The 9518-nt window shown below is 39.2% G+C and overlaps 2 protein-coding genes and 1 long non-coding RNA gene across 5 annotated transcripts; 2 read left to right on the top strand and 1 right to left on the bottom strand.

Moving 5' to 3' along the window:
* Positions 1-52: 52 nt before the first annotated feature.
* LOC122415138 (cytochrome P450 6k1-like) lies at positions 53-2146 on the top strand. Its single transcript, XM_043427030.1, has 4 exons — positions 53-851; positions 968-1198; positions 1287-1757; positions 1893-2146. Exons 1-4 carry the CDS (start codon positions 200-202, stop codon positions 2060-2062), a joined length of 1524 nt encoding a protein of 507 aa, XP_043282965.1. The 5' UTR covers positions 53-199; the 3' UTR covers positions 2063-2146.
* A 98-nt stretch (positions 2147-2244) lies between these two features.
* Positions 2245-9422, bottom strand: LOC122415137 (DNA topoisomerase 2-binding protein 1). The gene is made up of 21 exons (XM_043427029.1): positions 8612-9422; positions 8018-8157; positions 7774-7906; positions 7593-7700; positions 7265-7471; positions 6960-7176; positions 6603-6829; positions 6359-6528; positions 6131-6269; positions 5903-6050; positions 5631-5813; positions 5328-5512; positions 5071-5237; positions 4786-4991; positions 4315-4682; positions 4093-4155; positions 3705-4008; positions 3545-3621; positions 3067-3351; positions 2744-2973; positions 2245-2652 (listed from the first exon to the last, which is right to left on the bottom strand). The coding sequence occupies exons 1-21, from the start codon at positions 8708-8710 to the stop codon at positions 2430-2432; spliced, it is 3879 nt and encodes a 1292-aa protein (XP_043282964.1). The 5' UTR covers positions 8711-9422; the 3' UTR covers positions 2245-2429.
* Positions 5120-7740, top strand: LOC122415142 (uncharacterized). Of its 3 annotated transcripts, XR_006261871.1 has the most exons (5): positions 5120-5259; positions 5370-5567; positions 5652-5770; positions 5928-6043; positions 6160-7740. It is a non-coding gene; the product is annotated as an uncharacterized lncRNA (long non-coding RNA). The 3 variants fall into 3 exon arrangements; XR_006261870.1 differs by having other exon boundaries at positions 5658-6043; XR_006261869.1 differs by having other exon boundaries at positions 5652-6043.
* Positions 9423-9518: the final 96 nt, after the last annotated feature.

Here is a 9518-nt window from a genome sequence, read left to right as displayed (position 1 = left end):
CCAGTAGATGCGGAATCATGGATGACCAAAGTGTATAATTATCGCGTGTGGAAATCTCGGGAGCGGATTGAAGAGCATCTTTTGTAGAGAAGCGGAATCAGTTTGAGCTTTGAGCTCGAGCGAGTATTAACGAGGAGTCTGTGCCCTAACCATTTTTTTTTTCTATCGATCGAATCGAATTGAAAAATTGCAAAGTGAAATGTTTTCCTCGTGGTCGTCGTTTTTGTTGACATGTTTGATCGGGCTTTTGGGCATTTTTTATTTGCGAGCAAAATGGAAACTGTCGTATTGGCAACGCCGTGGTATTCCAAGCTTACCGACTAATTTGATATTCGGAAATTTCAAAGATTCATTTTTGTTGAAAATCGCGCCGGGTTTTCTGCTCGGACGTTTGTACAGCGAGGCTAAAGAGGATGACGCTTTCATCGGTGTTTACATACTCCATCAACCCTTTTTACTTCTCCGTTCACCTGACCTCATAAAGAAAATACTCGTTAAAGATTTCGCTGCATTCCCCAATCGCTTTTTTGCCTCGCCACGAGACTCCACAGACCTCGTTGGGAGCCGAGGTTTGTTTTCGATCCACAATCCTGAGTGGCGATATTTAAGAACAAAACTGTCGCCAACCTTCACCACTGGCAAATTGAAGAGCCTCTTCAACCTCATGCTCGAATCCTCCGAATTCTTGAATAGTTACATGAAGAAAAGATTCGACGGCGATGACAATGCGGTGAAAAAGTTCGAGTTCAAAGACACGAGCACCAGATTTACCACCGACGTTATTTCCTCACTCGCTTTTGGCATCAGAACCAATTCCTTCGAGGATCCACCACCGGAGTTTTATACCAGGAGTAAGCGAGCCGAGTCTGTCGTAATAAAAATGATAACGAGAATCACTAAAATGCATTTTAAAAATTTTTCAAATATTACTGCAATCAACAGTTTTATGCCAAATTTATGTTTTTAGGTCGTGGCCCTTTCACTATGACGATCCTCCGAGCCCTTCGCCTCTCGTCCGCATTCTTCTTTCCCGGCCTTTCGAAGTATCTCGGTGGTTCGATGCTGGGAGAAAACACCGATTATTTCCGTAAAGTATTTTGGAACTCGATGAACAGCCGTGAGGAAGGGAAATACGAGCGAGGCGACGTAATTGACGGATTGCTAAAATTAAAAAATGACAAATCAGAAGACGGTTTTGGTGGGTTATCGGGGATCTATTTTCTTTTTTGTTTCTTCTCGAATATCATCATTCGGTTTGAACTGTTTGATTTTTTTCGACATTTCAGAAATCCAAGGCGATACCCTGGTCGCCCAGTCGGCAATATTTTTCGTAGCAGGCTTGGAAACGAGCTCGACAACGATGGCATTCACTCTTTGGGAATTGGCGAAACAGCCAGAGATTCAAAAACGCTTGAGAAGCCACATCCTCGAGAATCTCGGCGATGGGCGAAAAATAACGTACGAATCGGTACAGAATATGAAATATTTGATGGCCGTCATAAATGAGACGTTGAGAATGTATCCACCAGCTCCTCTGATCGATCGGGTCGCTGACAGAGATTACAAAATTCCTGGGACTCAAGTCGTTCTGGAAAAAGGAACAGTCGTTTACGTCGCACTTCCTGGCATTCAAATGGACCCGAAATATTTCAGTGATCCCAAAATTTATGATCCTGATCGGTTCAGCGAGGAACGCAAAAGTGACATAAAACCTTTCACTTTCATGCCGTTTGGCGAAGGGCCAAGAATTTGTATCGGTAAGAAAATATAATTTATTATTACTATTTTAAAGCTTATTTACAATATCCGCATACGAGTGATACAAAAAAATGTAATCTTTTCATGCTGATTTTCATAGACAAAAACCTGTAATTGGTAAACATTTTTTCAAGGTCTTCGGGTCGGAATGCTCCAAACTGCGGTGGGTCTGATAACAATTCTTCGTGATTACGAGGTTCTGCTGAATCCAAGATACACGACGAACGGAGTAAGCCCGCGTTCTGCGTTCACAATACCAGCAGCAGGAATTTTATTAGACGTGAAGAAAATTTCAAATGATTGAGTATTCAAAGCTTTCCTCTTGACGTGGAATATCATTGCCAAGGTTGAGAATGAGAACAAATATAATTATATCAATGATACTCAACTACTACGCATACAAAATTTATTTGCGTATTTTGTCTTCTATGATGCATGACGTAATTATGCTAATTTTATAAAAAAAAAAAAAAACTGAATACCTAATTCGACGCATGATCCTTCGTAATGGCACATTATGTACATATGTTAATTAATACGAACAAGACTAGAATAACATTGATTGACGGATCTGTTTTGTTGGTGTAAAAGGAGATTTGTAGAAAAAAATTTCGTTATTAGTGTTTTTACCTCTTTTGAAAAGTTTTTCGAGACTATTTTGAGGCCGTACTTTATCTCGGCAAAAGGGAGAGATATTTTTTGAATTCGGGGATAACGGAATCTCGAGGATTAATTGGATTCTCAGCGGTCAGATATTCGCTTAGATATTGTGGTTGGAAGCATAGAATTCCTTTGCTTGCAAGCATTGCCCAGTCTACTGGTTGATCGAGCTTGTTCAATTGTATAAAACAATGAGTGATTCGTCGACCACCAGGGCTCGAATCGTAGGGTGCTCTGTAATCGGAAAATCATTTTTCAGTGTGTTTCCAAGTAATATTTGTCCAATTCGATTAATTCCGTTTTTACTGAAATATAAAAATCTCACTTGGCCTGCACGACAGTTCCACCACCGGCTGATATGAGTCGAGCAAATTGATCGTATTTTTCTTTATTAACTAGAAGCAGTGCGACCATTTCTTGAAAAGCTCCGCCGGGCTCTCGACTTAATTTCAACCGCCAACGATGGACGGCTGCTGCGATTGATTTTTCCGTATCACCCGTTGGCTCGGGAATCACATTCTTACTCAATGGGTTGCCCCATTCGTATTTTTCCTCCTTTAAAACAAAGGTTTCATTGAAGCATTCATTATTTTCTCAATTACTCGTTTGACGATGCTAAAAATAGCAATGATATTATCCGCCACTCACGTTGATAAATTCCCCCTTTTCGTCGCAGTCTCTGAGATACGTGCAATGTAAAACCCATTTCCCACCAGCAATACTCCCGAGCATTTTTTCATTCCGCGACGGTCTTATACACAACAGGTGCGTCGCTGTTGGATCGAAATGCGTTTCGGTCGATAATTCACCACCCAACTTTTTAATCACCATCTCATAATTCACCCGGTCCTTGATGCCAGATAACATGAATTTCTTTTTTCGTTCCTCTTCCATCGGTGTTTCATCCTCTTTAGCTTCTTCAACAAGCGAAATCTGTAAAAAAAAAATGGAATTTTCGTCAAAAAATGTAAATGTATCCGATAAATATCGTACGCAAAACCAAATTGCCAACAATATTCACTTGTAAACGTCAAATCAAAGATTGACGATCTTCATTTTTTTATAGGCAACGGAATTGAAACGTTTGAAATCACAATCTTATGAATAGTGCTTGTGAAAATCTTACCGGGACGTAAGGAATTTGTCTCTGATGCCCAGGATCTTCCCATTCGACGGTATCAGGTTGTGAATCTTTAACCATACCTTATGAACAAAAAATGTTGTATTGTAAACCCGAAAAAGAAAAAAAATGCGTCGAATGAAAAACACATGAGGGTGGGGCTCACATTTATTCATTCTTTCAGTAGGCTGTTCGTTGTAAACCTTTGCGTTACCGGAAGGTGAGTATCGACTTTCGGGTGTGTTACTGGCCCCTCGTAAAACTTGATCAAGTTGTTCAATTTGTCGTTCTATCGCTTTCTTGGAAACATCCTCGCTGTAAGACAATTTTCGCTTTATCAGTTGTTCCTCAGCCAAAGGAGTTGCCTGTTCAACTCCTTCTTCTCTTGTTGTTATATTTGCGTGACTCTGTTCTCCCCCTGGAATTGAAGGTCCTGGTTCGAAAACTTGACCGTCCTCATCTTGACGAGCCTTTAATAAGCAAACAAAGTATTAAAATCATACTCGAAACAACGCGATTCTTTGTATGAACTTATCGAAATAAAATATCGCTACCTGTTTCGGCGGTATGGGTACTTGAACCAGCTCCCAAAATTGGTTCCGGAGTTCTGACAATGGCTGGAAATTTTATAATTCAAGCTGCTAACGAATTTGAAACAAATCGATGAGGGCGTTCTAATTTCTTCGCACTTTCGTGAGGTGCTTTAGCCAAGAGTTTCAAATAGAATGATGCTTATAATGAAACCGGGTGAAGCTTTATCGAGTTAAAAAACTTACGGTGCTGGGATTTCGCCTTTTAGGAGGTGGCGGTGTTTTTTCCTTCAAATTAGGGAACTTTTGGGTCCACAGGTACCATTCTTTTCTCGTTGCCGGCGAGGGATTTTCTCTGAAAATTCTGCCATACGGAGTTTCGGGAGTAGCTATGCCGCCATACGGTGTATCGGGAGTGGCTGTGCCGCCACACGGTGTTTTTGGTGTATTTCCCATCGCGAGACTGAGGTTTTTATTAGTGGGAGGAGTTTCGCAGCCAGGAGTACCTTGAGCCTGAGGGAAGTGTCTTCGAGGTGTTATAATCTTTCGCGGTGTCGCGGCTGAAGGTGGACCCATTCCAGAACTTTCTGCTGCTTTTGAAGAGTTTTCTGGAGCTTAAAAATTAAAAAAAGTCGTTTGCGCATCTTACTTTAAATAATTTTCATTGTCGCGAGATTTTGTAGAAAGAACAAGTATGATCGTTATGTTGTGATTCACCTATCGCTTCGCCCACGAGATAATAAGTTTCGTCCACATGTTTCAGCTCTTTTGCGCAGGCTCTCAACCACTCTGCGGTAACCGCTGGTAATTTCCATTTTACAGCAGCCGCGTATTTGCTCCCTTTCGGAGCGGGGCAGATCAGATGTGTGCTCGCGAGATGAGTACGGTCGAGATTGGTTTTTCGTGCAAAAGTGTCTTGGTGTCTGAGAAAAAAGAAATTTAATGAAAGATTCTTCGATGGGAGGAGACTCCTATTGAAATAGTAAGAAGTATATGGCTTACTGGGCCCCGAGAATAACAGCCAGTTTGGTTAAGTAATTTCGTTCGACTCCAGAGTACGTGCTCGTCGCGATAACTAAATCAGCCAGTGGCTTAGCATCTTCGGATATCGAGATGGGTCGATGATAATACTCGAACTCAACTACTTTGTCCTGGTCTATGCAATCTTCCTGGTAATGAAAAATGAAAAAGGTGAGTTGATTTTTTCATTGGGGTTCGAAGCGTGAAACAGTTGAATGTTAAAAATAATATTTACTTACGATAAAAAGTTCAGTGACGATTTCATTGACCTTGTCTTTCAGCACAGCACCGAGTAAAGGCACGACGCCGTAATCAGGCACTCTCGTGCGAGAATTGAAAACGAGGCGTCCCCCAAGTTCAACGACATTTTCCATTATGATCGAAGCTTCCTCACTGTCGAAACCAGTTATGAGAAACGTTTTTCCTGGAGGAAAAAAAATCGTAAATGAATGTGGAAAAAAAATGAAGAAATTCAAAAGGTTATTGAGACGTCTAATATTGCAAATAATTTATGACAAGTTTTTATGGAATGGGAGACTTACCTTCGAACATTTTCTCCGAAGTTGTAGATTGACTATAAGGCACAGCACTATCATTGGATCGATCCTTCGTCACCTCAGGATCTATGCTTACATTTGTTTTCGAAATATTCAATGAGTCAACTCTGCTGACTGTTTTCGAAGTTGGTTTCAAAGTGGAATTATATTGAACTGTAATTTCAGAGGCTGAAAAATAAACGAATGAAAGTTTTTTATGCTTATGATTATAAGTACGATTTGAAATAATAACAAAAAAAATGGCAAGAATTATTTACCACTATTTTCATCTGTTTTTTGAAGATATTGTTGCAAGAGACTGGTTTCATCGTCTTCACCTTCGGTAGTATTTTCCATGGCTCTTGGATGATCAGTATCAAGTTGTGGTGCCCTTGGTCTCTTAGGTCTTTGCAACATCTGTAAGTTCTGCAGTAAACAGTTCAATCAATTGACTATTATTTGGTATGCAAAGGAGGAATGAAATTTGTATGATACTCCGTTCCAACCTTTTTGCTCAACGGTGACGGTGGCTCAGCTGTTTCAGCATGAGGACTCGAACCCTTCTCGTCGATGAAACGTTCCTCAGGAGCTGGACGCTGTAATCTGAGACTTTCTTGGAGCCAGTCGAGACTCAGTACATGAGGACTGGATATGAGGAAATTTACCAAATACGATTAGTTGAAAGAAAAACAAATTTGCTTCTATGCTTTGTTAAGTTCAATGATTTTACTCACTTCAATCCTTTGCCATGAATGAGCTTAAGTTCATTTGAAGCCTTACTGGGATCGCCGACAATCACATGAGTTATCGAGTCGGAAATATCATTCAATCTCGTCGCACCACCAGCGTTTAATATACGATTGATTTTATCTCGATGATTCGTTGGAAATCCTGTCAAGTATATCTGTAAAAAAGAGAAACATGAAAATGGAAAAATCACGTATAGAAATTGGTCAAGTTTCTATGGGCTAAACTTGCGTTGCATCCATCAAGAAATGGGCCAGCCAATTTTGCTTCTCTGACATCAAGCCTGTCTAGTTTGGAAATATATGGGGCCAGAGACTGACAATCGTTTGAAGCATACAAGGAAACATTGTTTGCGCTAGTCATTGAATTCATTGTTGCTGTCATCGTTTCCTCAACGATGTGGTTGGTATTGACTGATTCTTTAATCATACTTATACTCGAACAGTTGAGAGCCGGAACTGCGCAGATAAATAACAAGAATTTTAGTAAATGGAAGGAAAATTACAATGAAATACTTTTTTGTATTGATATTATAGAATTAGAAGCAGGGAAGAAAAGTTAATATCATTTGGATGTTCGAAAACTTACTTTGTGATTTGTCTGGTGTTGAACATCCTTTGGTCGACAAAACAAGATATTCTGTGAATGGCAAAGCGTAGCCAGCGCTTATACTTTTGGTAACCCATTCAACATTTAAACAAGCAATATTATTGTCCCTGGCGTATCTGAGTTTGTCCGTTAGAGAGCAATTCAGTGGGGCAAGGACCACCTTTACCTTTGACCCATCTAAAGCACCCATAAACGTCTGAAATCGAGAAAATAACGAAAAATTAATTGGATAATAGGGCGAGGGGATTGAATGTAAATGGAAAAACCGATAGAGATTGTCTTACCCCGCCGTTTTCATTGATTAATTTTTTGGCCGTTTCTTTCTGGTTCTTCGATAAATTCGTTGCCGTAACAATGAGATTCATGAAAACAGGACATTTATACCCGTCGAATCGTGAATCGTCATATTTCACGAATTCTTTCATATTTGCTTGCCAAATTGCATCTACCCAACCATCCGTTAATACAGGGATTCCTCGTTCTATTGCTTTCTAAATGAATAGACAAAGTATCAAATCGTGGTTTGAGAAATTACGATTACACACTGAATCACATGAAACATTATCATCATAGGGTTGTCAATTTTTAACAAGTCTCATTATTTTCCATTACCTCGTACTTTAGTGACATGACAGAATCACTTATTAAATGAGTGACAGAGGCCCTCAGTTGTTTCATATATATGCCACCCATGTACTCCACTCTTTGTTGAATTTTTTTCTGTGCACAAAAAATAAATTATCCATGAGTTTTTATAGAATTGGAGAAGAATTTTCATTCGATGATGCCCCACCTTGATTTCTGGTGTTAATCCAGTGGTACAAATAATTGTCCCTCGCATGGCAGTTGTGAGAACAGGACTATTGCCTTCAGGAATAGGCTCACCGGATAAAAAACAATTGAGCAAACAACGAGGTCCTACTATTCTGTTGAATTGTAAAAATTCAGTTTACGCATAATCTTTAATCAATATGGAATAAATAATAAACTAGTATGAGTTATTGATATAGTAGAAAATTGTTCCAGTGAAAGCTTACAAGCATTTTGATTGGGATAATTTTTCAAAAACATCCCCACTGAAAGTTTCCATTACAAAGACATCAGTTTTCTTGGGTTCTAAGCAGTGACACTCCGTCTCCTGTATCCAATGTGGTTGAAATTCATTCTGCTCGCACATCTGTTTGCATTGAAAATGAAAACAATTGGATTCAGTCATGGTTGACATTTATCTCAAGAATACTCAGGTTATAAGATACGCCTGAGAATAATCTGTTCAGAAATGACATGAAATGTTTTCAGGACTTATATTCCCATTATATCAAATTTAATAATACTTCAATATCAGGATGGTTCAAGTAGTGTTTGTACTATAAATTATATGCATTTTAAATGTCAATAAAAATACACAACGAAATAATAATCAGTTGTTACACATGAAATTACAATAGGTGCGTTCCAGTTATCGCCCACAACATTCAAAACCCTATCCACTGCGGCCGGTACTCGGGGGTTGCAAGCATTGACAGGCGATAAGGGGAACGTGCCTAATATGACACTGGTTGTTTCACATTCACTCGGAGTGAAACCTGGTCCTGAGAAAGCATAACAAATTTATAAAACATGTAACTCACATTGTACGCTTCCCACATTTCTTCGTTGCATTCTTCCTCATTTTTGAATTTCTCCGACACAACAAACGATATGTTGACTAGTTCATTCTGATTTGTCATGGTTTTTAGGTATGCGTTTGGCTATCAGAGTCGAAACAAAAATATCTCCTCTTGTACAGCAACGAAAAATCTCGATTTAGGATTATTAGAAAAAAATCGTGCGACAGAATTTGCCTTGGAGTTTAAGATGCTAACAGTTTTACACATCAGAATAATCGAACGTTTGCAAAAAAATCATCGGGTGTTCACCGACAAGAAAGAATTTTAAAAAACTTAATTGTCTGCACGTGCAGACAATTTATTTCAAAGAAAAATTACGTTTTTCAAGACAAATGAAAGTCCGTTGCAGTCGTCTTGCTTGTTCACTTAGCTTTTCTTCTTTACCTCCAGTGCCTCCAGTAACGATATATATTTTATCAATTATTGTTGGAGAAAAAGCGAGGGAAATTAACCTCCGTGAACTTGGCCAATCAATTTTAGATTTCTGATTGGTGTAAATAATTTGTCGAGCTCTTGTCGGTGATTGTGTTGGATCAAATTCGACGAATATCGGCCAATGACCGTTTTCTCCGACGCGGTTCAAACACAATTTTTTTCATATAGTTTCGAGATAGGATGAACCGAGTTTATAAACAGATTAACGTTGGAGAAAACGAGCATAATTTTACAAAAATTTATTCATAATTTTCCTCTGAATTATAAAATTGTAACCCACAAAAACGAGGCCGCTTTGATTAGGTGTGTTTGAAAATTCCTATCAACAAAAAACCAGACGAATAATCAATACAAAAAAAAGTCCTTCGCGGCGGTCGAAACCTCCGTGAACTTGGCCAAGTTCACGGAGGTTTCGTCCGCGGTGTTTCTCAAG

Source organism: Venturia canescens, chromosome 8, assembly GCF_019457755.1.
Source record: "Venturia canescens isolate UGA chromosome 8, ASM1945775v1, whole genome shotgun sequence".
NCBI classification, from domain to species: domain Eukaryota; kingdom Metazoa; phylum Arthropoda; class Insecta; order Hymenoptera; family Ichneumonidae; genus Venturia; species Venturia canescens.
Note: the sequence above shows the minus strand (reverse complement) of the source record. Positions and strands in the feature narration are given on the sequence as shown.